The following is a 27,295-nucleotide window of genomic DNA, read 5'->3' as shown; positions in this document are numbered from 1 at the left end:
ATGGCCGATCATTAATTAAGAAAGTATAATTTTAGAAGCAAATTCCAAAGGTATTGACAATAATAGCATTTTCATTATATTCTTTATTACGAAAACTATTGTGAATCTTATCTTTTTGCTCACTCTTTTCGAGAAAACGGCTACTAAAAAATGTTTCGGTATGGATTCGGGTTAAGTCTCGATCGATCTGTTTAAGTCAATTTAAATGATTCGTTTTATTGTTTAGAAAGCACAATGATTTAAATAAAAAAAATTCGAATAAGTCAGTGACTATTTTATAACTTTTAAAGTTTCAAAGCGTAAATTTAATAATAATTTAGTGACCTCGGATGCAATTTACTCAGTAAAAAAATTTATTTAAATTTAATTGTAAAGATATAAATATTGATGTAAAATTATTTATATATATTTATTATTATTATTTCTAAATAGTAGAATGAACCAGGGCGGCTCAAGTCGGGATTCTCACGGGAAGCCACCTAGCTCATAAACACCTCGAAACCCGAATCCTTTTATTTTGGAATTGTTGAGATGATTTTGGGTATTTTTTTTAATACAATGGTTAAACTATAATAATCATTCCATCTCTAAAGTAGACGACTTTATACTTTTAAACGTGTTTGAATCTATGCCCTTTTAAGTAGTTTTAAAAGTAATGATGCCGATTCAAATAAGACTCAGTTAGCCATTAATTGCTTGTGTTTAACAACTCGTTCATTTTTTTTCCTTCTAAGTTGCAACGGTTCTTATAGAATCGATTATTACAAGCACCGAATTGAGTAGTTAACAAAACAATTAACTCAAATCCAGATTAATTAGAATAAATCAGGTGAAAAACCCATACATTTACATAGGGGCGGATCTTGACACTATATTTTGGGACCTAACTAAAATTTTCAAAAAATTTAAGAGTTTAATAAGTTTTTTTTAAATCGGGGTGTAATTAAATTTTATACGAGATTAAAGATAATTTTTAAAAAATTCAAAATAATTTAATTAAAACTTAAAAAAAATTAAAACCATAAACAAAATTTCAAAAATTAAAAAAGGAAAAATGAAAACTTTCAAATAATTACCATTACGGTCTACCCTGTATTTACATAATGTAAAATTCAAACACGAGATTTCAAAATTCATGAAACCTCAACTTTAAAATATTCATTTAAATTATTTAAAAATAATAAAATTTTATTCTTATTTAAATTTAATTATAAAATATATAAATTTTACTATAATTTTTTATTATTTAAATAATAAAACCGACAATTCCAACTCGAAAAATCTAAACCCAAACTCGTTCTAACCCATGAAAAACTCTATAAGCCCAATGGTATCAACGTTTTGTTGAGGTGGGAATATATAAGCATTCCACGCCACGACGATAATTTACGAAAGTAACGGAGACTTGCCCCAGACAACAACGAAAGGAAAACCCGATCCAAAACTCTCTCCGAAAAAGGGGAAAAAAGTAAACCGGAAAAAATATGTTGCAGAGACCCGCTCGACGCTGTGAAGGCACCGCTATGGGCGCCATAGTTCTCGACCTCCGTCCCGGTCTTGGCGTCGGACCTTTCACTCTCGGTTCGTTTCCCTCTTAATGATTTTTTTTAAAAATTTTTTCATCGGCGATGTATATATTTGAAATTGTATAATACGACGCGAATTTGAATCGGATGATTAATTGCGATATGTTTTAATCAAATTATTAGGTTTTGTTTATCTCAAGAGCTAATTTTTTTGTTGGTAAATTCGAATAGTTCGTTATGGATGAAAACGATCGGAATTGAATCGTTTTTAATCCTTTTTAACGACATGGAAAGGGATTGTTGCTAGGTTTTATATTGTTTTCAGTGTAATTGTTTACTCGAAAAGTTGAAATTGGTGCTGTTTATTTCAGGGATGCCTATATGTGAAGCTTTTGCTCAAATTGAACAACAGCCTAAAATTTACGATGTTGTTCATGTGAAGTATTATGATGAGGTTTGGACTAAATCATTAAATATATATATGTTTCTTGTCATGTTGTGTTTCAGTTATTTGGTGAATTTTTTAATGTGGAATTTAGATTGACCTAATATCTTTACAGTCCATTACAATTGCAATTGTTTCTTTGATTTGGCTAAAGACATGGTTTAGTATATACTGCGTTTAACTATATCGTTCCGACAAGTTTAACTTTCATGTTGGGCTTATTATGTATTGGTGTGCAGGAGCCATTAAAGCTTGATATTGTTATAAGTTTTCCAGATCATGGCTTCCATCTCCGTTTTGACCCATGGTCTCAGGTTTTATTTTCAATTAACACGCACAAATACATATCTGTGTCTGTGTGTATTTCAATTTAATACTTTCATTTTTTTTTTCTTCCTCATGATTTCCTTATGGCACATTTGTTTATTTTGATTTGGATAATGTACTAGAGGTTGCGCCTTATCGAAATTTTTGATATCAAACGTCTTCAAATGCGCTATGCCACTTCTTTGATAGGGTAAGTTAAGCACTAAGATTTATTTGTGCATTTCATAATTGCATGTTTTGATAGTGAACCGGGTTTCTGCATACAGAGGACCATCTACTCTTGCTACCTTTGTAGCTGTCTATGCACTTTTTGGTCCAACCTATCCGGGAACTTATGACAAGGATAGAGGTGTTTATACCCTATTCTACCCAGTACGTGCGTTGGTTATTTGATTGCTAGACTGCTTTTTATTTTGGTTTCTCGAAATATTTGTCTCCAGATGTGCAGCTTCTTATCTTGTTATTTTTCAGGGTCTTTCTTTTGCTTTTCCTATTCCAAGTCAGTATTCAGATTGCTGTCACGATGGGGAAGGTTTTTGTTCATTTTTCCTGATTACTCATCATGCCTACACTTAAAACAATCTACTCGTAATTGATTTATGCTGTTTTTAATTGACAGCGGAATTGCCTTTGGAGTTTCCTGATGGCACAACTCCTGTTACCTGCCGCGTATCCATATATGATAGTTCTGCAGGCAAAAAAGTTGGCGTTGGATCCTTAATGGATAAGGCATCAGCACCTCCTTTACCTACTGGCAGCATTTACATGGAAGAGGTGCATGCCAAGGTTTGACTTCTATCTTCCTTAATCTTCTTGTTAATTTGAGCAGGTCATCTTGTTTTAGCAGCTGACTGCCTTTCTACTTTCCATCCTTCTGGAGTCAACTTTTTTATTCTGTCTATTGAAAATAAGTGGTTTTCCTACAAAATTGTTGAGGCCTTTGGGGTTTGATATTTTGTTGACCTAATTGCTTGCTTCAGTGGTTCTTAGAGTATGAATAGTCTCTTAATCTGGAGAGTGATCTTTTGAATCCTATGTCAATGTTTCCAGCTTGGCGAAGAATTGTTTTTCACTGTTGGAGGGCAACATATTCCTTTTGGTGCATCACCACAGGTAAATATCAAATTGATTTCATGAGATTAAGCATTATTTCCTTTTCTCTTGTTGGGCACCAACTGCTCTCTGTAGTCTTGTGGGGTAGTACTAATTTTATGGTATTTCCTTTCATGCAGGATGTCTGGTCTGAATTAGGGCGTCCTTGCGGAATCCATCAAAAGCAGGTAGCAATGATAAACTTTGAATTGGGATATGCGGTTTTTACACTGGTTATAAGTTATCACCTAAGGGGAGAAATCAGCCTCTTATACACAAATTGTTTGCATGCTTCCGTCATATCAAAAATTGTTTTTATCCACAGGTTGACCAGATGGTTATTCACTCTGCTTCTGATCCTCGGCCGAGGACAACTCTTTGTGCTGATTATTTCTACAATTATTTTACTCGTGGTTTGGACATCTTATTTGATGGCCAGGTATTCAAAACGTATATCCCAACACCCAAAAGGAAAAAAAGAAGAAGAAAGAACCTTCCTGCATAGTACACTTGTTCTCTGTTTTGGTTTTCGACATGGTTAATAGAGCATTTAGACGTATCTTCTGGCTAAATTCCTGTGTTATCTACATTATACAATCATTGTACTCTTGGAATTAATGTTGTTGGTCAGAAAGTCACAGAATGCTTTTTTGATTTTGCAGACTCATAAAGTCAAGAAGTTCGTTTTACACACGAACTATCCTGGTCATGCAGATTTCAATTCATACATAAAGTGCAACTTTGTTATCCTAGGTTCTGACAATCAGCCCTTTTTTCAGTATTTTGTCATTACAGTTATTGGTGACCATTATTGATCTTATGTTTTTGGTCCTTGCCCGCAGTTGGAGGATCATTCCCGGATGTTAACAACTACAAAAATCGAATTACTCCAAGCACCAAATGGGAGCAGGTCAAGGTAACTTTTTAACCGGTTAAATACCAACCGATAATTTTCCTTAGCATCAACCTTCCACCTTTTGCTTGCTCCTTCAGTGGTCCTATTCCATTCCTGTGTGGTAATAATGGTTGTCACTGAGGGTGATATTTTACTGCAGGAAATCCTTGGTGACTGTGGCCGAGCGGCTATTCAAACACAAGGTTCTACCAGCAATCCTTTTGGCTCTACTTTTGTTTATGGCTATCAGAATGCTGCATTCGAGGTAAAAGTTCCTTAAAATTTGTCGCACGATTTACTTTTTAGTATTTGGCACAACACTTGTGTCGGTAATATTTAGTTTTAGATATCTGCTTAGAGGATTGCCAATGACGATCTTTGCAATTCGCAGGTTATGAAGAACGGCTATATTGCAACCGTGACACTCTTCCAGTCCTGATAATAAGCAATCTCTTGTCCGATAGGTTGTTCCTCTGCACATCTGAAAGGTGCGTTATGCTTACAATCATTGATGCAAAGTATAATTTGAACACTCTTATGGGGAAAGCAACAATAATTGTACATTAATGTATTGATTTGTATAGTTGATTTGTGATTTAGCATACATTGACCATGTATCTTCTGTAATTATTCTTCCTTAAAGTGGAACACTACATTGTTTTTTAAGCTTTTGCTCAAATTGCCTTTGCATTAGCCCTCTTGTCTCCGATGGGGTACTAAATTACTTAAGTGGTTGAGTATGATTCAGACTTATGAGAATTTTTTTCCACGAGACAAATGAGTGGGTGAATATACTTGATAGCTCTCTCTATTATAGGCGATCTACCATTAAATGGATTAATTTAATCTTTATATTATTAAAAAGAATTAAATAAAGTTAAATTGAAATTTAGTTAAACATTTAATGTTTAAAAAATATCAATTATTGATTAATAGAGCGTCTATTTGATAAAAATTTTTGTTTGGAATTGAATTGAAAAAATAATAAATTTTCAAGATAATTTGGACTTATTTGATTCTTTTTAATATTATAAGAATTGATTGGTTTAATATTATTAGATGGATTAATTTATCTAATCTTTATAATATAAGAATCTCTCAAAATACTTTTAACTCTTTTTAAATGGGTTGGGTTATTATTGGTATTTTGGTTTGAGTGTTTTGGGATTTGGTTTGTTTAGATTTGATATTCGAGTTTTCAGGTTGGGTTATTATGATTTGATTTTGAGTTCTAATAACTTCGGGTTTTAATATTATGTTTTTATTTGGGTTATTTTAGGCTTAGATTGTTTCTAAGTTTGAGTTAATGTAATTTTGAGTTTATATTGGCTTTTAGTTTGATAAAATTAATTGAATTGGGTAAAATTTAAATTCAAAGTTGATCTAATCAGATGTTCGGATTCTAACTTCAAAACTGACAGATGAAATATAGTTGGGAGTTCTCGGCATATAATTGCCTGATATTTTGACCATGGGATGGGACCATTGGTGGTGAATTGATTGAGAACTGTCATTGTTAGAAATATTTGCACATAAGGTGTAGAATTAATGGCCACTTGCTCATATTTTGAACTTTGGTGCCAATAGTCATTTATGTAATGTTTATATCGCCTTTTGTGTGATTTTCCTCAAATAGCTAAGGGCCAAACAAATAATAATGACAATAATTGCATATTTAAATTACGATTCATATTTTAAATTTGTTCTTAAAATTTAAGATATGTCAGTATAATTATTAATTTATATGTTAAATATCAGTTTAAAATTGATTTATAGTATTATAACACGTGAACTAAATTGATAAATTATTGAAGATATTATTATTTTTAAATTGCGTTTCTTAATAGAATTTTTTATTAAAAATGTAAAAATAAATAAATTTATAAGCAGATAAATACATACTTATCACTTAGTTCATTTTATCTCTTTTTTATTATTAATTTTTTTTCCCTAAAACATCAACTTTCAGATCAAAATTTTATGATTAATTAAAGAGAGCAAATAGCAAAACAATTATATTATTATTTAAATTAATTATTTTTTAAGAGCTTCAACTCAGATTTGACATTGTTCTTGATATAATATTTATTTTTTTATATTTACAATATTAGTTATGAGGATACTGGTTGATTGGAAAGTGTTTGAAGAGCCTTGTTTTGCTGTATATGATATAATGCTAACAGAGAACCAGTGCATGCTTTGCTAGTGTTATGTATTAGTTCTATTCTAGTCTTTATTCAATAGAAAAAATCATTAAAATTTCAAATTTATTTAAAATCATATAAAATGTTCAAAAATTAAGGATAAAATGTAAATTAAAAAATGTTCGTAACTTAAATTTTACCTTTATTAAACAATCAAATAATATTGGATACTTTATTTTAAGCAAATTTTATAATTTAAATTTAACATTTAATTGTTCAATATTTAAAATTTTAGCATTTAATATGTCAACATTTAATTTTTCAGTTTATCAAATAAGACCTTAAAAAGAAGTAACCTTAAATTTTATTGACATGGTCTTTTCTTTTATACATTAGCTCCAAGTTGTCAATATTGTAAGTACACATTACTATAATTTGACTCGTGTATTTTAAACATGCTTTATATTAGTGATTAAGTTGACAAAAGGGACTCGTTTATACAATTTTAATATTTTGAAGACTAAATTAAAATGTTTGAAACTTCATAGGTCAACTTAAAATTCTGACAATAATTTCAAAATGTTTGGAGTAATTCAAATTAATAGAATAACATAAAAGGTGTTGACAATGATAAGGCACAATGCACTCTAAAAGAGAGAATCCAACTTTAAACTTTGGAGGCGATGTTGTTCAGAGAGGTAGCTACGAACCCTAAAAGAATTAGTCTCTTTGAATCGTAAAACAGGCATGAAATTTACCTTAGTTATAAAAAAAATGAATAATATAATTCTTGGCCTTCTAACTTGGCAACTAGGTTAACTTTGGTACATGTACTTTTTTTTGTTTACTTTGGTCCCTGAACTTGACAACTAAATTCATTTTGGTCCATGTTCCAGTAGCACTGGTCATACCCTCAATTTTTGGCAGTTTTCAAGTTTAGGGACCAAAATGAATTTAATTGTTAAGTTCCAAGACCAAAGTAGATAAAAAAGTACAGATACTAAAGTAGACCTAATTATGAGGTTCAATGGTAAAGAATTATATTTAAAAAAAAACACTAAAAATGGTATATGCATCTCTCTTCAAGCCTTCACCTGTTAGAGACAAGTCCGAGTGGGTTTAAGGGTCAGACCCTTCACCAACTTTCAGTTTCCATGGTAAGGTGCCACCCCATTGCTCGACTCAACACGCGTATTAGCTCGTGAAGATGCTAGTGAGAGATACAATGCTTATTTGAGATTGTTGGGAATGTTCGTAGAAAACAATTGCTTCACCAGGCCGTGGAATTTTGGCCATGGACGAGTCCAGTGCTACCTGCAGGGAGCGTTTAGCCTCGATTGGGCTGGAAAACACAGAGGCTAACCATCAAGCCTATAGGACATGCTTATTTCAGCTTCAGACTCGGGTGCTATCCTTTTTGAGGAAACTCTATACCAATCCACCGCCGACAGTGAGAAGATGGTCGATGTCCTTGTTGAGCAAGACATAGTCCCTGCCCCTATCAAGGTTGCTGTCCTGGAATCTTGGGGGCTCGCATGATATGCTACCGTCTCGCAGGTTAGAATACGAGGAAATGAAATCTTATTATAATACTGCCTTGGTTTTTTGTGGCATTGGATGATGGCTTTTTTATGTTTGGTCATGCAGGACAATTGGTTGGTTTCGGTCGTTGAGCTAGAGATCTTGCTCGATGATGACTTTGGAATCGGCAGGACTTTCGAAGTCGCCAAAAAGGTGTGGGCCAAAGTTCTCTTCTATCTTGCCCAGAAACAATGTGATGTTCGAAGGTATCCTCCTCAAGCCAAGCATGGTCCCTTGCGGTGCAGAGTGCAAGGATTGAGCTAGTCCTGAATTAGCGGTGTAAATAAGATATTAGTGCTCACAAGCTACTCGAGCTCAGTTAAAAAAAAATTCGAACTTGATTCAATAATTATCAAGCCAAGCTCGAGCTACCAATCAAGTTTTTCAACCTTAATAAACTTGACTTAAACAGCTCGAAAGCCTTATATATATCATTAACCCTAAACTTAATTATCAAGCTAGCTTGAGCTTGAGTACAAAAATTGATAAATGAGCTTAATTGACATTGAATTTGAATAGCCTAATTATATCTCGAGTGGAGTTTGAGCTTAAAAATAGATATTCGATTGAGCTTGAACTGAGTATCGAGCTCTGAATTTCGAGTTGAGCTCAAGCTCGAGCTTGGCAATATTCAAGCTCAACTCAGCTCAATTACACCCCTATCCCGAACAAGTTGCTAACCACATCCTCAACCGCCTCCGCCAAAGAATCCATCCAGCTGAACATAGCCCCCTGCAAGTTTTTTAACACATGCCCGGAGGAAACTCAGCAGCTAACGGTTAATCCGTCATGGTTTTCACAGTTTTTGTCCGGTGGGCAGTCTGAAATTGAGGCTACCTTGCTCCGAATCCATGGCATGTGTCATTCTCATATGCAAGAGCCCTTCAAAATACTTGCCTAAAGAAATGGGAAGGCGGACCTGAGAACGTGAAGGTGGCTCAGGATGTGCTGCTTGTTTCGGCAAAGGCCAACTCTCTCGCTCAACTCGGCAAGTACATGGGTGAAGGGTGGTCCGAGGAAGCCAAGCAAGGAATGTTCGTCAAGGGTTACGTTTACTAGGTTGTTCTGAACCAAATCCGTAAAAGAAGACAACAGTTCATGTGTAAGTTATAAAGATCATCTTTGCTGTTAAATCCTGCAAGTGGAACACTAATCATACTCCTTATGGCACCGGCATCAGCCGGCAAACACGTCAAGTTTTCATGTTTATAACAACCATATGATCTTATAATCATAACATTAGTATTTAAGCATTAATCTCAAGCATGATCAAAACATTCCCAAATGCTTTCAACCTACACACGAAAAAAGTGATGTTTTTACGATGCCATTTCAACCTTTACAAGCAAAAACTTACAAAAAAATGGCAGATTACAAATCATTGCTTAGCAGTGAATACGGCTTACATCCTTTTGCCTCGCAGCATGAGCCTCGAAAGCTGTCTGAAAACTAGTATAAAAAGCTAAAAGCTAGTCTAAGGAGATCAAAGCTAACGAGACAATCATCACCACCCTCATCCGAGAAAAATCAGATTATTGTTCCTTCAGACATAAAAAAACATCAAAGGTAATATGTCAACAAAATGAACTTTAAATCAAAACAAATGCATTAGCATTGAAATCATCATATAAGGTTTATGTCTATTTCATACATCGGAACAAAGGTGTGATATCGCACGAGCTAAATGAACTTAAATCACAACCAATGCATTAGCACTGAAATCATCATATAAGGTATTATATCTTTTTTATACATCGAAACAAAGGCATGATATTGCACTATAAGGTTAATGTCTTTTTCATGCATCGAGACAAAGGCGTGATATTGCACGTGGTAAATGAACTTAATCAAAGCAAATGCATTAGCACTGAAATCATCATACAAGGTTTATGTCTTTTTCATACATTGAGACAAAAGCATGATATTTTTGCATGCTAAATGACATTTACCTAACAAGATCATGTGTTTCAAGAAAAAAAGGGGGAAACATCAAAAGCGGTTTTGAACCTGATTATTCGAGGCTTGTCCGTGAATACGATGAGGAGGCTTCATATTCAAATCTATCATTTTAGTACTATCTGTTTTAAAAGGAGAGACCTTATGATTTTGTTGGTTCTCTCCTATTGTTAGTTGATTTTGGCCTCTCCCGTTTTCACTCGGTTCAACCGACGTATCACCCGGAAACTACATAAAACCAAAACCTGATAAAAACCCGAGGAGGAACAACAAAAACATTATTGGATTTCACTTTCAAAGATAAAAGAAGTGATGACAATACCTCGACTCTTTGCCTTAAAAGAAGGTATCTTCCATGTGTTTTTTTACCACCAACATGTACTATCACATCACATTGTAAACAAAGGGAACTCCCATCTATCTCGCAATAAAAGAAAGCTACACGAAAACAATTTTCTGAATAAGAACATACGGATCCGATTATAAAAGCTAAAAATAAAGCTTAAAAAACGAAAGTAAACAACACCTGTATGCATACCGGGTGCATTTTCACATATGTCACAACGAGGAACGGCGCTTGGATTTGCTAGTCCAACACGGACATGACGGCTAGCAAGCTTATTGCACATATGGACCTGTAAAATCATAGGTACCACCATTTTTACCAGGATAAGCTACGAATAGTGTAAGAAATCTAATTCGTTTGAAAAAAGCAAAAAAAATAAAAGATAGCATTAAAAGATCAATCTTGAAGAATAAAAGATGGGTCTTTATAGTGCTTTCCTACAAAGATGAACATGATAGACCAGAAAAAAAAAAACACAACCCAAAGTGTGTAATAACAAGAAGAAAATAACGGTAAAAGTACCCTATAAACCCTTGTACTAGGGGTCGGATTGTATTTTGCACCCTCTACTAAAAAATGGACAAATTAGTCTATGTAGGTTAAATCAAAAAGCAAACCGGTGCTTCTATTAAAAATTCCATCCATATCTACTATTAAAAACTGATACATGGATTGTTAGTTATTCCGTCAAGCAAGTCAGTTTTTAACAGTACAAATAATTAAAATTTTTAACAGAAAAAACCAGTTTATTAATTGAACTAACCTACAAGGACTAATTTGCCCATTTTCTTTGAGCAGAGGGCAATCTGACTCCATGGTACTTTTACGGGAGGTACTACCATTTTTCCTGGACAATCTAGAACAATGTAAGAAATCTAAATTCTAAACAAGGTTACAACGCATAAAAATCAAATAAACCCACTTTTTTAAAACAAAACAAAACAAAAAAAAACAGCATAAAAGATCAATCTTGAAGAAGAAAAGAAGGGTATTGATTGTGCTTTGCTACAAAGAAGAACACAATAAACCAGAAAATCAAACATGAGGGACCGATTAAACAGCTAAAGAAAAACACAACCCAAAGTGTGTATTAACATAAAGAAATCAAAAGAACCAACCTTTTCATCACAGGTACCATTTTCCAGGACAATCTAGAACAATGTAAGAAATCAAAATTCTAAACAAGATTACAATACTTAAAAATAAAAAATACCCATTTTTTTTAAAACAAAAAAAGACAGCATAAAGCATCAATCATGGAGAAAAAAAGAATTGTGCTTGCTACAAAGAAGAATACAATAAACCAGTAGAAAATCAAACATGGGGGACCAATTAAACAGCTAAAAAAAACACAACCCAAAGTGTGTATTGTAATAAAAGGAGAAAAGGAGCAACCTTTTCATCACAAGAATGGCAGAGAGCAGCTTCATCAGCAGCACAGAAGACAATAGCAGGAGCACTTTCACAAGCGTCACAAAGGATTCGCATAATTTTCACTCACTCTCATCCTCTCTCTCTCTCACAATCAAAACTAGTAAAAACAGCTGTTTTGTTTTTGTGTTGGGAAAGGTTGGTGGGTGGGGAGAGTGATGATGATGATGATGATGATGATGATGATGATGATGATGGCAAGGACTGGGATTGATTTTATTTTTTATTTTTGGTTGTTGTTTAATATAAACAAGAGATTGGAGAAGGATCGGGAAAGACGTGGGGCTCTAGTAAGCAGGCAACTAAAAAAATAAAAAATAAAAAAAGAGGTTAGAGGGTTTTTTTACTATTATAATATAAAATTAAAAAAAAATCAAAATGACATGTAACAAAAATTATGTATCAAAATGGTACATTCAAAGTGGTGGAGGGTGGTGCATAGGCGGCACCACCCTAATTTTTGACGCATTTGACAAAAAAATTTGATGAAAAAAAATAAAAAGTTGTGATAGGACAACACTGATCATGCCTTCCCATAGGCGGCACCGATTACTGCAACGATAGGACATGTCATGCATGAAGGCTCGTGACTTGTTTGGGGACCATTATAAGGTCCCCAAGGTCCATTTTTGGCCAGCCGAAAGAGAGAAAAAAAAGAAAAGAAGAGAAGAAGGTGAAGGAGAGGGCGGGATGTGAAGGGAAAAAGAAAGAAAAAAAAAAGAGAATCAGAATAGAGAGAGGAAAAGAGAAAAAGAAGGAAAAAAATAAATAGAAAAGTAAAGGAGAGTGTAGGTGCCGCCTATGGGATGGCGTGACCGGTGCCATCTCTTCCCTATGCGTGACCAGTGTGCTGTCCCATCAATTTTTTTTTTGTTTTTTCATTAGTTTTATTTATTGTTTTTTCATCAATTTTTTTTTTATGTTAGATTCGTCAGAAATTAGGGTGGTGCCGCCTATGCACCACCCTCCACCACTTTGGATATACTATTTTGGTACATAATTTTTGAAACATGCCATTTTTGTTTTTTTTTAATTTTATATTATTTTAGTAAAAAGCCCTAAGCAAACAACTAAAAATATAAAAAAAGGGTAAATTACTCAAAGGTTACTAAACTATTAGTAAGTTTATATTTTGGTCATTTAACTTTAAAAAGTTACAAAATAATCACTTAATTATTTGAAAGTTTTTATTTAAGTCATTGAGTTGTTTTTTTTTAATTTGGCTAGCAAGCTTCAAGTGACAACTTAACGAACGATATAGTAAATCAATACACATCGGCGAGTAGAAAAATATACTTTAGATCTAAATTGATCTAAAGGTCAAATTTGAAAATTAGAGATTAAAACTGTTTGGATTTTGGTTTGCATATTTGTTACGTTTAAAGCTGTTTCATAAAAAAAGAAATTGTACCGTTAAAAAGAATGGGAAGAAAACCTTTTGACTAGTGCAAATAGTGCGAATAGAAAATGTCATACAACATCGATTTTAACAATCTAATTTAGTAGTCATTTTATAATTTTTTAAAAGTTAAATGATCAAAATGTAAATTTACTAATACCTTTAATGGCCTTCAGATGAATTATCCAAAAAAATAATGAGAGAGAGAGAAAGGATTTTTATTTTTGTCAACTTTTGGTTGTATTCAATTTGGTATTTTTGCTCACTTGATGGACACCACTAGTTTTTTTATAAAGTGAGTACTATTAGTTTTTTAGGCCTTGTGGGGTTGAAAACCCCTCTCTCCTTTAAATCTTTTCCGACTTATTAAAATCGGGTTAAATTATTTAATATATTAGTCTGTACAAAGAGATTGAATATATTTTTTAAAAGAATTATTTAAAATTGTTTAAAAACGAAAAACTGAAATAAAGAATCGATAAATTTTCCTCTACTGATCTTAGGAAAAAACCGAAAAAATAAATTTATAATTTTATTGATTCGATCACTAATCCAATTTTTAAAACATTATTACCTACCATTCACATATATGCCATGGACCCCAAATTTTTTTCCTTTCCTTTTCTAGTTTAGACTTTAGTTTCTTTTTTCTTTTTGCTATAAGCCTTGCCACACACAAGGCATCTTCTCTCTCACACAAACACCCTTTTTAATTCATGAAATTATAGTTTTGGTCCTTTTATTATATTTAAACTTTAACTTTCTTCCCTATTTTTTAATAGGACCCTTTACTTTTATAACGTTATTAGTTAATCAAAATTACGTGACTTCCGACCCAAAAAAGTTCATTCAAAGCAGGTATTAACTATGTTTCGTGATATCAAATTTAAACATAATAAAGGAACCAAAATTATAATTTGACCCATTCAATTTGTACCTAATTTGTTCCACACTCTTGTGATTTAAAGCACTTTTTTTCTACATGTGAAAAACATAGTTCCCAATATTCTAATTTGTTATCTTTTTGGTGATTTAGGGTTTATCTTTTTACTATGTGTAACGAACTAAAACCGTAAGAGAATTTAGTGGAAGAAGAAGAGAGAACAATCCAAGGGAGATGGGAGGAGAGAGAGAACAATATTTCCTTTTCTTTTCATAACTGATTATGTTGTCCCTTCCTTATGATGAAAGAGGGAAAACAACCGATCACAGCCTGGTAACAGTTAACTTTCCTTAACCCCAAAACGATGCATTTAGTGCTAATGATTCTAAGCCAATACGCGTCGTTTCATTAACGATCCTAGACCCCCCTAAACGATGTGTTTTCATTATTACAATTAAAACAGAATTAAACTTAACTAACATAACAACTATTTAAAAGTTGATTAACGGTAAAGATATTAGCCCATAACACTATGCTAATAAATCATTATTTTTCATACAGAAAAAAAAATTATATTCCTTGAATATTCTTTAAAAAAACTTACTACAAGCATTTCCAGTTACGTTGAATTAGAGTTTAGTTTGAATGTTCAATTTTGTATACAAGTTTTACTTTGATGTTGATTTTGGTACCTGAGATTTTTTAATCTGGCATTCATTAAGCCACAAGATGTCGTTTAGTTTACTAAATTTAGGTACTGAATTGAAAAAAGAACTTTAAGTATCAAAGTGAATATTGAAACCAAATTCAAGTATCGGATGATATATTAATCCAATAATAATATATAATCTCCTTAGCACTTGCTATAATTGATTTGCTATGATGGGATGAGGTTTAACAAGCAATGAAAAGGGTGCATGTGGCAAGAACCAAACACCAATAATTGTCATTATTTTAATATTAGATGTCTGAGCAATTGAGATAAATTATTTATTTTACCAACTTGTCTAATCTTTTCCTAAAATCAATTGATAAGTAAGAGTTTAGTGGGATGATTTAGACATATTAGTAAAAAAAAAAAACCCAATTTAAAGTTATTAAAATTTTGCGAGTCTTAACTCGACTGATATCGATATTATTACTAATACAAGAGAATTTGGGTTCAAATGCACTAAAACGCATTATCTTCTTATTTTTAAGTTGAGGAAGAATTATGGGTAGTTCTTGATATTGTGTCAATAAAAGAACAGATATGATCAGAACTCATAATAAGATTGTAAGAAAAAAATGTTATTGAAGATTTTAAAAACTTTAGAGATTTATATTTTTAAATTTTTCTAAAAATTTTAAAAAACATTATTAAAAAAATTTTACTTGTTAGAAGAAGCAAGCACATATGAGTAGAACAAATGGATGCAGGCCAATGAATGGCAAGTTCAATCATATATTATATCTATCATATAGTTATATTATATCATTGTTTATGACATAAGGTGGGGCTAATGAAAAATATTATGTTAGTGAGATAAAACACCTTTCTAGTAATTTCAATGAATTAAATCGAGTTTAAAATATGAATTAAGTTTAAGTTTGAATATTTAAGATTAGAGCTTGATTCGATTCGTTTTTTATGTTTTGTTATTTATATATATAAGTTAAATTTATAGTGATATATAATATTATAATATAAACATTAAAAAAATGTTAAGATGATAAGTGAAAAATATATTAAATTAAAAACAATGTAAATATCTTAAAAGATTTCAAAAATTAATATGGGTCGGTCTAAAATGAGTTCAGATTAGCCATTTATAGATATAGGTTGACTTGGGCAAAATTTAAGCTCATATTTTGGACTAAATCGAACCCAAAAAAATACAACAGCTTCTGCGGCATTGACATTTCACAAATAACAATGGCACTCACTTTTTTTACAGATCATTTCTTTCCTTCTTTTGATCCATATATAAGAGGCCATATTTCCAATTTTTAATACATTCACAAGCCTCATATATATATATGTATATACACATATATATGTTACATTAGGTTCACAACCTTATTGAAAAATACCATAACCAAGACAAATTTTTTCATCAAAACCAAACAGAACAGAGTGATCCTTGTGTAATTTTTATGCAATTTCAAAATGAAATGTCCAACATATCCATGCTCAGGCTCTCCATCATCGCATTCTCCACAAACCCGCATTTCGCTGGCCCGAAAACCGCCCTGCCGAAACTACTCATCCTCGGTTTGAACAAGCAAGCCGACAACGGAAGTATTGGAATGTTCTCGCAGTTACAAAGTTCGATCATGTACCCGTCGGGGTCATGAAAGAACACTTGGTCAACTGTGTTACCTTCATCTTCAACTACTGCCGTTACATATTTCATCCCCATATCTTCAAGTCTCCCTTTCACAATCTCAACATCCCTACATTGAAAATGTTGACACCATTTTTTAGGATGAAAAATAGGGTTGACTTGGGTTTTGAAAAAAAGAAACGGGAGTCGCCACCAATCCTCTTTTTTTTATGAGGTGCGATTGGATCACCTCGAAGAGGGGTTGTTTTTAATAAACGGTTTGATTTTATTAAAACAACAAGTTTGGTCCACGAAATTCAGAAAAACGGGTTCAGGAGTCGGTTACGCACGAGGAAGGATTAGCACCCTCGATACGCCCAAAATTGGTACCTAGTTGATTACTTAATGTCTTAATGTCAAAAATTGAGAACCTTGAAGAATTTTAAAAATACGATCCTTGTATTAAAACGTTGAAAATTTTCAGGAAAAAGGGGATATTTCACGTTATTCGAGAAAGAGAATCATATCCAGTAAGTTAGGACACAATGTCTCAAATTCCCGATACGCGGATGAAAAATGCTTATTTAAAAGATATTTTATTATCTTGTTTTTAGAAATAAATCAGACCCAGTAAGTTAGGGCACGATCTTTTCTTAATTCCCGAGATCGTTTAAAAACTTGAGTTTGAAAAGATTCGTGTATTTAGATTTATTATGAAAATCGAAACCCAGTAAGTTAGAGTACGATCCTTTCGAATCTAAATACGAAATATTTTTAAAACAAATTTTGTTATATCGAGTAAAATAAAACACGAAAATCGTAGTAAAAAATGTGAAAGCAAATTACATTGTTGTTATACGTGGTAAAATCATAATACACATAAAAATAAAAAATAATACGAGCAATAGCAACAATATAAAATAAATAGAAGTCATACCTACAATCATATAAAATAACAATATATATAAACAAATAAATTAAAACATTCATTCAAAATAATAACGAAAATGAAATAAATAAGTAACAAATACAATTAAATATAAAAAGATATATATAGACATAAACTAAAATATGTATATATATAAATTAACAAAATGTATAAAGTATATTTTAATATATAAAAGAAACGATAAATGTGTATATATAAAAATATGTACATATATATGGGTGTATAAAACTATGGAATATGAAAATAATAAAATACATATAAAAGTAAGTATATATATATGTTGAAAAATAAAAGAAAGTATGTATGTACAAATTAAAGTTTAAAAATAATGAAAATATACGTATGTATACGAATAAATACGTTAATTTTGATACATGTTAAAAAATATATTGAAAATGTATATATATATTTATGTAAATTAAGATATACAAAAATATGTATGTACGTGCATATAAAAATATATATACTTATAAAATAAAAGGATATGTATGTATATAAATTAATAGTAATATGTGTGTATATACGGATTTATAAAAAAAGTATATTTTAAACTATAAAGATTATATATAAATATGTATATATTTAGGAAAATGAAAATATATATATAGATATATAGATATGTACATAAGTTGTAAAATATATAAACTATATAAGTATATATGTTATAAAAACAATGTATGTATATCACAAAAATATACGCATGTATATGTATATATGTGCCGAAAATTTAAATAAAATAAATATAAACAAATAGGTAATAATAATAATAATAATAATAATAATAATAATAGGACTAAATCAAACGGAAACGAAATCTCAGGGCTGAAATCAAAAATGAAATAGAGTAAAGGATTAAAATGTGAGGCGCGCGAAAAGGGAAGGACTGAAAAGAGAAATATTCCCTAGTCCTAGAGTGCAACGTTTCAGCGCAAAGGACCATACATGGTCAAAGGACCTGATTGAAACAGAAACAAAACTCGCGGCCCAAATCGAAAAAAATAAAAGGTTTGATTGCATTTCAACGCAAGATGGAGGGACTAAATGCATAAATTACCCATTAAGGACAAGCATGTGCAAGATTCCCCACTAATGTGCCGTTCATGATTGAAAAAAAGACCAAAAATGTTTTATATTTTTATTCTTTCACTTTTTGAATTTGCTAGAGGAAAAAGGCTCTGCCTTCTTTCAAACCACCATTTTTTTCAAACACCCAACACTTGGGTTTCTTAACACCTTGAGTGCCACCACGCCACCAAGACCGATGGCCGACGATGGAAGAAAAACCCCGGCGGCACGGTCACGGCCAACTCCGGTGAGTTTCTCCTCTCCTTATTTCTTTTGTTTTTATTTTTGTAAGTAGAAAGAAATAAAAAGAAATCAAACTAGATGTAAAAACACACAAAAATAAAGAAACGAAAATTACTTCTCCGATTCAAAGTTTATGTTTTTATTGTTCTTATGTCCGTAAAAAGAGAGGAAGAGCCCCCTTTGCCGGCCATCGACCACCGCACCGGTCGCCGGACGCCGGCGACGACGCCGCCGTTCGCGGTGGCCGGAAAACCAAAAAAGCTCCCTTTTTCTCCTTTTTGCGAATAGAGTCCAGATCTGGGGTTAGAAAAGCCGAAATCCCGGCGAAAAGGGCCAAAATCGAAAGAGACCTTTCGGTTCTTCCTCTTTCCACCGCCGCCGGAAACAGGTAAACTCCTTTTTACTTTTATTTTTTTATCTTATATATATGTTTGTTGATTGAATGATAATAAAAAAGAGAAAGAAATACTATAGAAAAACCGAAATAGAACGAAAATAAAGAAAACGAAAAAAAAACAAGGTGAATCACCTTCTAAAGCCCCCTTTTTTATTTCTTTCAATTTTTTCAAAAGCCGAATCTTCTCTTTTTTATTACAAAAGTCCTCCCCTCCTTTTTTTTGTTTCTCTTTTTTTTTACCTTCTAAAGCCCCCTTTTTTATTTCTTTCAATTTTTTCAAAAGCCGAATCTTCTCTTTTTTGTTACAAAAGTCCCCCCCTCCTTTTTTTTGTTTCTCTTTTTTTTTTCCCCTGGTGCGATTTTGCTTGTGGCTTTTATAGCCAAAAATACAATATTCTGTTAATGTTTATTGCTCCATTTTTTGTCCTTTTCCTTTGCTTGTTTGCAGGTGCGGCAAAAGGCATGGTGGTGGCAGACAGCATGGGAGAGTGGGAGTGGTGCTGGTGGCAGACAACATGGGAGAATGGGAAGAGGCAAGTGGGAGTCTAGGGTTTTGGGATTGGGCTTGGATGTTGGGCTAGGTTGATTTTAGGTTTTGGGTTTTATTATTTGGGTTATTTTGTTGGTATGGGCCCGGGCAAAAATGGACTTTTTGATGTCTTTGCTCTATTCTCGTTACACGAAAATGAGCAAAGAGGGGCAGCTGTAAAAGTCCATTTTTGCCCGGGCCCATACCAACAAAATAACCCAAATAATAAAACCCAAAACCTAAAATCAACCTAGCCCAACATCCAAGCCCAATCCCAAAACCCTAGACTCCCACTTGCCTCTTCCCATTCTCCCATGTTGTCTGCCACCAGCACCACTCCCACTCTCCCATGCTGTCTGCCACCACCATGCCTTTTGCCGCACCTGCAAACAAGCAAAGGAAAAGGACAAAAAATGGAGCAATAAACATTAACAGAATATTGTATTTTTGGCTATAAAAGCCACAAGCAAAATCGCACCAGGGAAAAAAAAAGAGAAACAAAAAAAAGGAGGGGGGACTTTTGTAACAAAAAAGAGAAGATTCGGCTTTTGAAAAAATTGAAAGAAATAAAAAAGGGGGCTTTAGAAGGTAAAAAAAAAAAGAAACAAAAAAAGGAGGGGGGACTTTTGTAACAAAAAAGAGAAGATTCGGCTTTTGAAAAAATTGAAAGAAATAAAAAATGGGGCTTTAGAAGGTGATTCACCTTGTTTTTTTTTCGTTTTCTTTATTTTCGTTCTATTTCGGTTTTTCTATAGTATTTCTTTCTCTTTTTTATTATCATTCAATCAACACACATATATATAAGATAAAAAAATAAAAGTAAAAAGGAGTTTACCTGTTTCCGGCGGCGGTGGAAAGAGGAAGAACCGAAAGGTCTCTTTCGATTTTGGCCCTTTTCGCCGGGATTTCGGCTTTTCTAACCCCAGATCTGGACTCTATTCGCAAAAAGGAGAAAAAGGGAGCTTTTTTTGGTTTTCCGGCCACCGCGAACGGCGGCGTCGTCGCCGGCGTCCGGCGACCGGTGCGGTGGTCGATGGCCGGCAAAGGGGGCTCTTCCTCTCTTTTTACGGACATAAGAACAATAAAAACATAAACTTTGAATCGGAGAAGTAATTTTCGTTTCTTTATTTTTGTGTGTTTTTACATCTAGTTTGATTTCTTTTTATTTCTTTCTACTTACGAAAATAAAAACAAAAGAAATAAGGAGAGGAGAAACTCACCGGAGTTGGCCGTGACCGTGCCGCCGGGGTTTTTCTTCCATCATCGGCCGTCGGTCTTGGTGGCGTGGTGGCACTCAAGGTGTTAAGAAACCCAAGTGTTGGGTGTTTGAAAAAAATGGTGGTTTGAAAGAAGGCAGAGCCTTTTTCCTCTAGCAAATTCAAAAAGTGAAAGAATAAAAATATAAAACATTTTTGGTCTTTTTTTCAATCATGAACGGCACATTAGTGGGGAATCTTGTACATGCTTGTCCTTAATGGGTAATTTATGCATTTAGTCCCTCCATCTTGCGTTGAAATGCAATCAAACCTTTTATTTTTTTCGATTTGGGCCGCGAGTTTTGTTTCTGTTTCAATCAGGTCCTTTGACCATGTATGGTCCTTTGCGCTGAAACGTTGCACTCTAGGACTAGGGAATATTTCTCTTTTCAGTCCTTCCCTTTTCGCGCGCCTCACATTTTAATCCTTTACTCTATTTCATTTTTGATTTCAGCCCTGAGATTTCGTTTCCGTTTTGATTTAGTCCTATTATTATTATTATTATTATTATTATTATTATTACCTATTTGTTTATATTTATTTTATTTAAATTTTCGGCACATATATACATATACATGCGTATATTTTTGTGATATACATACATTGTTTTTATAACATATATACTTATATAGTTTATATATTTTACAACTTATGTACATATCTATATATCTATATATATATTTTCATTTTCCTAAATATATACATATTTATATATAATCTTTATAGTTTAAAATATACTTTTTTTATAAATCCGTATATACACACATATTACTATTAATTTATATACATACATATCCTTTTATTTTATAAGTATATATATTTTTATATGCACGTACATACATATTTTTGTATATCTTAATTTACATAAATATATATATACATTTTCAATATATTTTTTAACATGTATCAAAATTAACGTATTTATTCGTATACATACGTATATTTTCATTATTTTTAAACTTTAATTTGTACATACATACTTTCTTTTATTTTTCAACATATATATATACTTACTTTTATATGTATTTTATTATTTTCATATTCCATAGTTTTATACACCCATATATATGTACATATTTTTATATATACACATTTATCGTTTCTTTTATATATTAAAATATACTTTATACATTTTGTTAATTTATATATATACATATTTTAGTTTATGTCTATATATATCTTTTTATATTTAATTGTATTTGTTACTTATTTATTTCATTTTCGTTATTATTTTGAATGAATGTTTTAATTTATTTGTTTATATATATTGTTATTTTATATGATTGTAGGTATGACTTCTATTTATTTTATATTGTTGCTATTGCTCGTATTATTTTTTATTTTTATGTGTATTATGATTTTACCACGTATAACAACAATGTAATTTGCTTTCACATTTTTTACTACGATTTTCGTGTTTTATTTTACTCGATATAACAAAATTTGTTTTAAAAATATTTCGTATTTAGATTCGAAAGGATCGTACTCTAACTTACTGGGTTTCGATTTTCATAATAAATCTAAATACACGAATCTTTTCAAACTCAAGTTTTTAAACGATCTCGGGAATTAAGAAAAGATCGTGCCCTAACTTACTGGGTCTGATTTATTTCTAAAACCAAGATAATAAAATATCTTTTAAATAAGCATTTTTCATCCGCGTATCGGGAATTTGAGACATTGTGTCCTAACTTACTGGATATGATTCTCTTTCTCGAATAACGTGAAATATCCCCTTTTTCCTGAAAATTTTCAACGTTTTAATACAAGGATCGTATTTTTAAAATTCTTCAAGGTTCTCAATTTTTGACATTAAGACATTAAGTAATCAACTAGGTACCAATTTTGGGCGTATCGAGGGTGCTAATCCTTCCTCGTGCGTAACCGACTCCCGAACCCGTTTTTCTGAATTTCGTGGACCAAACTTGTTGTTTTAATAAAATCAAACCGTTTATTAAAAACAACCCCTCTTCGAGGTGATCCAATCGCACCTCATAAAAAAAAGAGAATTGGTGGCGACTCCCGTTTCTTTTTTTCAAAACCCAAGTCAACCCCATTTTTCATCCTAAAAAATGGTGTCAACAGAAAAGATATGTGATTGTCTTTGGGATTAATTGGCCTCGGCTCGATGATAGTATCGAAATCGTCTATCAATGGATTCTCGATTAAGTGTATACCGATACTGTAATTGTACAACCTACATGACATATAAGAGATCGGCGATTCATTTAACAATTTAACATATTGTTTCATTTAGTGTAATGTTGGATGGTGTAAAAGCTTACCAAGCACCATTGAACTTGAAAGAAGAGGGGCGTTTGATCGGAATGAAACCTAATACTTCCTCGTAGAATCGCATCGAATCCCAAACCGATCGACACAATAACGAGACGTGGTTCAACGAGAGAAGCGGCAACGATACGTAGTTGTTTACTTCCTCGATCTCCATCATGTTTGATTCTTGTTTTCCTCACTTTGTATGTGAGTAAGATTAGTGGCTTGAGAAGTCTATTTATAAAGCACAATTCATTTTCTTGAATTCAAATTCAAGAAATAGTGAGGAACATTCCTAGCAAATTCTCTTTGCTCCCTTGATATATACATATCAAAGGAATTGTCTTGTTACCTTTTATTTTTAAGGAAACGTCCATAAGAATCGGAACTCGGATTTCGTTCAATTAATCTATATAATCACTTTTAAGAACTAGCAGTGACGGGTTTAATTAAAATTTTTAAAAATTTTAAAGGGTATAATGAGAATTTCCAAAAATTGTATGGATCCATTAGCTTTGATTTAGACATTAGACCTTCTTCCTCCATGTTGCCATTCCATCAGTTTTGGTGCTACACAATACTGCTTTATAACGCGTTTTCGGCACTGCTCATGAGAGGTTGAAATCAAAGTTAAAACAATAAACAAAGTTGTAGACAATACCTGTTAGATAGAGTACCAAAGTCATTCGTTAATGGGTCGGGTTATTCATCCAGGTTTGAATATTTATCCGAAATTTGGGAAGGTTCGGGTAAAAATATTAGGTCTGAAAATGGGTTTGGGCAAAAAAAATAGATTTATTTAAAATATGAGTTAGACTCAAGCTTGAACATTCAAGGCCCAAGCCTGAGCCCGTTTTTAAGTTTATATAATACTACTTTAACGTAAACATTAAAATAATGTTAAGATGACTATATGAAAATTTTCGATAAATAAAAATGTATAAAATTATTAAATATTAAAATAATATAATAAATAATATGAGCAGATTTAAAACAGATTTGAACAAAATTTTAAACTCATATTTCAAGTCAGACCTAGACAAATATAAAATATGTTAATATTACACGTAGATCTGATCCGACCTATAAACAACTTTAGTACCAAACTTTTTGTTAATGGTAAAGATGGTGTTACAAGTTAGAATATAACAATTATGGTCCATTTGTTGCCAGAAAAAGGAAAACAGAGCCCATTTAGGCTTTGGTGGTATCCTACGCAAAGTGCAAAATTCAAAAGAAAAAAACCAAACTGAGAAATTTCTATGATGTTTCCCAGTTTTCACAACATGACAGCATCTCTCTACGTAATGCATACATGATGGAATCACATGATTACTAAACCTTAAACTTCCGCGGGTTGTATTCAAAGAAGTAATTCGTTGATCATGAAATATGTTTCAGTTTTATAGGTGGAGATTGAACCCTCAACCACGTGAATAAAGGATAAAGTGAGTAATTATCTCTCTCTACGTAATGTATGCATGATGGAATCACATGATTGCTAAACCTTAAATTCTCGTGGATGGTCTTCAAAGAAGTAATTCGTTAATCATAAAATATGTTTTAGTCTCATAGGTGGAAATTTAACCCTCAACCATGTAAATGAAGGATGAAGTGAGTAAGTATCTCTCTCTCCTTAATGCATGCATGATGGAATCACATGATTGCTAAACCTTAAATCCTTGCGGGTGACCTTCAAAAAAATAACTCGTTGATCATGAAATATATTTCAGTGAAATTTAACCCTCGACCAGTGATTATATAAACATTGGGTTTTCCTTGTCAGCAGCAGGAAAACAGCTTAAGAGTAAAGCTTAATCCATATCAAAGCTGTCAAATTCAATAGACCAAAAATATGCCCACAAATGGGCTTTGTCGTGGCTTTTGTTTCTAGGCCGTCTAAGGGCTCTTTTCTAAGCTATAGGTGTAGGCTTCGTTAACAGGGTGGCACTGGTATTAGAAGGAGATATACAAGGGTCTAAAATGATAAAATAATAAAATTATATTTCGACTCTCATAAAAAATTATAATTTAATTTCAGCTCCATCGATTATTTCTTTTGGCTTCACCCATACTTCTTACACCTAGTAAATGATCTCGATTTTATGAAGTTCCAGCCTCTTCAAACATTTGGATACACTTAAATTTTCATCAAAATCAATCACTCTATAAATCTATTTGATATCTCGGCAAAGTTAAAAGACAAAATTTCCATCGTACTAGGAGGCTTTGATCTTTAACAAGGAAACCAAATGGTTGAAAAAGGTCGAGTATTTATACCTGGTTCAACGTAATTGTTGTATTCACCTGCACGACCAATGCTTTTTTTTAGGATAAAATACTCCAGTAGTCACTCAGCTATGAAAAATTACAAAATAGTCACTTAACTATTTAATTTTGTCTTTTTTGGTCATCAACTAGCTAATGGTGGCAACTTTTAAAATTGCTGTAATAGCAATTTAACCCTAAAAAATTATAAATTATGTCAAATTAGTCTTGATTCTAAAAAAAATTTCTCAACATTTATGCACTGTGTGTATATATATATTGCAAATTTGGTTTTCTTTATGACCATTTCACCTAAAAAGCTCAAAAATTAAATTTATCAACTAAATTTTATTGAAAATATACAAAAATGGAAACACCAAAAAAAAAGCACAAAGAAAAGCAAAATTACAAAAAAAAACACTAAATTACACAATGTGTAAATGTTGAGGGTAAGATTTTTAGATTCAATACTAAATTGACACAATGTAAAATATTAAGGGTTAAAGTTGTTATTATGTCAATTTCAAAAACTATCACCTGTAGTTCGTTGGTGACCATAAAAGACAAAATCGAATAGTTGGGTGACTAAAAAATAAATTTATTAATAATTGAATGATCAATTTGTAAATTTCATAATTAAATAGCAAAAAAAACTAATAATTAAGTGACTACTAATATGTAATTGAAATATAAGATGGTTTGGACAAAAATATTAAACTTGAAAAATGGATTTGGGCAAAAAATTAGACTCATTTAAAATATTAATCAATCTTGGGCTCCAACATTTAAGGCCTGAGTTCAGTGCGACGCGTTTTTTATTTGTATTATAAATTTTATAATTTATATCCTATAAAATTAAAATTTTAAACATAAACAATTTAACATAATTGCAGTATTATTTAAAATTTTAATAAAAAAATACAGATTAAAATAATATAAAATCTGAAAAGAATAAAAAATATATTATATGCGAACTTAAAACAGTTCAAGTTATCTTTTTACAAATATAGACGAGCTTAGTCAAAATTTGAGCCTGGAACCGAGCTTATATAATTATAAACTCATAAACCCCACTTATTGCACCTAATGAGCATAGCACATTTAATAAAAAAGAAAAAAAAAGGTCAAATTATGATTTCAATCCTTCTACTATGCTTAAATTTATTATTTAATAATTATTTTGTAATTTTTTGAAGTTTAGTGACCAAAACATAAATTTACTAATAATTTAATGACCTTGAGTGTAATTTACCCTTTAAAAAAATGGATTATTTCAATTCTTCTTTCTTTTTCAATCAATGGGTCCATTGCATGATTGAATAAGTGTAGGGACTACCAATGATAGTGACCCACATTATTGACTAGCCTTTTGTGTGGTGGGCTTATTTGCTTTTGGGTACTTTTTAAGCCAAATTTATCATAAATCCAATTGAAAAGAAGGCGTGACAAATATTCGTGTTCATCCCCCCTTACTAAATATGCAATTTTTTTAGAGTAAACTATAAAAATAGTCATTTTTGTTTGCATCTGATTACATTTTAGTCACTTATGTTTGAAATGTAAGGTTTTAGTCACTTACGTTATCATTTTGTTACGAAGTGGTCACTCTATTGTTAAACTCCGTTACTTCCCTAACGGCAGTCCTATGTGGCTGTCCAAATAGGTTTTAAATGCCAACTTGGATGTCTAGTTGCTGGTTGAAAATAGGTTTTTAATTAAATAAATTTAATTTGGACTGCCATGTAGGGCATCTAATTTGGCATTTAAAATCCATTTGGACTGCCACATAGTACTACCGTTAGGGAGGTAACGGAGTTTAACGGTAGAGTGACCACTTTGTAATAAAACAATAACGTAAGTGACTAAAACGTAACATTTTAAACATTAAGTGATTAAAATGTAATCTGAGGCAAACAAAAGTGACTATTTTTGAAATTTACCCTTTTTTTGTAGCATCTGGACCTTTTTGAATCAAATAGTGGA

At 32.0% G+C, this 27,295-nt stretch overlaps 5 protein-coding genes and 1 pseudogene across 13 annotated transcripts; 3 read left to right on the top strand and 3 right to left on the bottom strand.

Annotated features, from left to right (window-relative positions):
* The first annotated feature begins 1,351 nt into the window (after window positions 1-1,351).
* On the top strand, window positions 1,352-4,951 carry LOC107909436 (UPF0183 protein At3g51130). Its single transcript, XM_016836943.2, has 14 exons — window positions 1,352-1,581; window positions 1,898-1,980; window positions 2,211-2,285; window positions 2,421-2,488; window positions 2,565-2,670; window positions 2,770-2,830; window positions 2,918-3,084; window positions 3,349-3,411; window positions 3,531-3,578; window positions 3,716-3,829; window positions 4,053-4,143; window positions 4,233-4,306; window positions 4,446-4,550; window positions 4,677-4,951. Exons 1-14 carry the CDS (start codon window positions 1,485-1,487, stop codon window positions 4,722-4,724), a joined length of 1,200 nt encoding a protein of 399 aa, XP_016692432.1. The 5' UTR covers window positions 1,352-1,484; the 3' UTR covers window positions 4,725-4,951.
* Window positions 4,952-7,499: 2,548 nt separating this feature from the next.
* On the top strand, window positions 7,500-9,075 carry LOC107907816 (fructose-bisphosphate aldolase 1, chloroplastic-like; annotated as a pseudogene).
* Window positions 9,076-9,230: 155 nt separating this feature from the next.
* On the bottom strand, window positions 9,231-12,470 carry LOC107909437 (B-box zinc finger protein 19). Of its 8 annotated transcripts, none has more exons than XR_005910994.1 (6): window positions 11,708-12,017; window positions 10,505-10,601; window positions 10,289-10,404; window positions 10,018-10,194; window positions 9,417-9,551; window positions 9,231-9,305 (listed from the first exon to the last, which is right to left on the bottom strand). XR_005910994.1 is itself a non-coding variant. In XM_016836946.2 (5 exons), the coding sequence occupies exons 1-5, from the start codon at window positions 11,798-11,800 to the stop codon at window positions 9,543-9,545; spliced, it is 504 nt and encodes a 167-aa protein (XP_016692435.1). In that variant the 5' UTR covers window positions 11,801-12,470; the 3' UTR covers window positions 9,231-9,542. The 8 variants fall into 8 exon arrangements, 4 of the variants coding, with proteins under 4 accessions (XP_016692435.1, XP_016692436.1, XP_040945468.1 ...); XR_005910993.1 differs by having other exon boundaries at window positions 10,493-10,601; window positions 11,708-12,016; XR_005910995.1 differs by having other exon boundaries at window positions 9,231-9,551; window positions 10,018-10,211; window positions 10,493-10,601; window positions 11,708-12,089.
* A 3,699-nt stretch (window positions 12,471-16,169) lies between these two features.
* LOC121215268 (uncharacterized) lies at window positions 16,170-23,340 on the bottom strand. The gene is made up of 3 exons (XM_041089533.1): window positions 23,056-23,340; window positions 22,860-22,967; window positions 16,170-16,473 (listed from the first exon to the last, which is right to left on the bottom strand). Exons 1-3 carry the CDS (start codon window positions 23,220-23,222, stop codon window positions 16,170-16,172), a joined length of 579 nt encoding a protein of 192 aa, XP_040945467.1. The 5' UTR covers window positions 23,223-23,340.
* On the top strand, window positions 18,424-19,656 carry LOC121215266 (uncharacterized). 2 transcript variants are annotated; one of them, XM_041089530.1, is made up of 3 exons: window positions 18,424-18,592; window positions 18,753-18,976; window positions 19,434-19,656. In XM_041089530.1, the coding sequence occupies exons 1-3, from the start codon at window positions 18,542-18,544 to the stop codon at window positions 19,564-19,566; spliced, it is 408 nt and encodes a 135-aa protein (XP_040945464.1). In that variant the 5' UTR covers window positions 18,424-18,541; the 3' UTR covers window positions 19,567-19,656. The 2 variants fall into 2 exon arrangements, with proteins under 2 accessions (XP_040945464.1, XP_040945465.1); XM_041089531.1 differs by having other exon boundaries at window positions 18,426-18,592; window positions 18,877-18,976.
* Window positions 19,690-20,878, bottom strand: LOC121215267 (uncharacterized). Its single transcript, XM_041089532.1, has 3 exons — window positions 20,735-20,878; window positions 20,350-20,574; window positions 19,690-19,897 (listed from the first exon to the last, which is right to left on the bottom strand). The coding sequence occupies exons 1-3, from the start codon at window positions 20,776-20,778 to the stop codon at window positions 19,765-19,767; spliced, it is 402 nt and encodes a 133-aa protein (XP_040945466.1). The 5' UTR covers window positions 20,779-20,878; the 3' UTR covers window positions 19,690-19,764.
* Window positions 23,341-27,295: the final 3,955 nt, after the last annotated feature.

The sequence above is a fragment of the Gossypium hirsutum genome, chromosome D03, assembly GCF_007990345.1.
Source record: "Gossypium hirsutum isolate 1008001.06 chromosome D03, Gossypium_hirsutum_v2.1, whole genome shotgun sequence".
In the NCBI taxonomy this organism is placed as follows: Eukaryota; Viridiplantae; Streptophyta; class Magnoliopsida; order Malvales; family Malvaceae; genus Gossypium; species Gossypium hirsutum.
The sequence above is the reverse complement of the archived record's forward strand: the minus strand, read 5'-3'. Positions and strand labels throughout refer to the sequence as shown.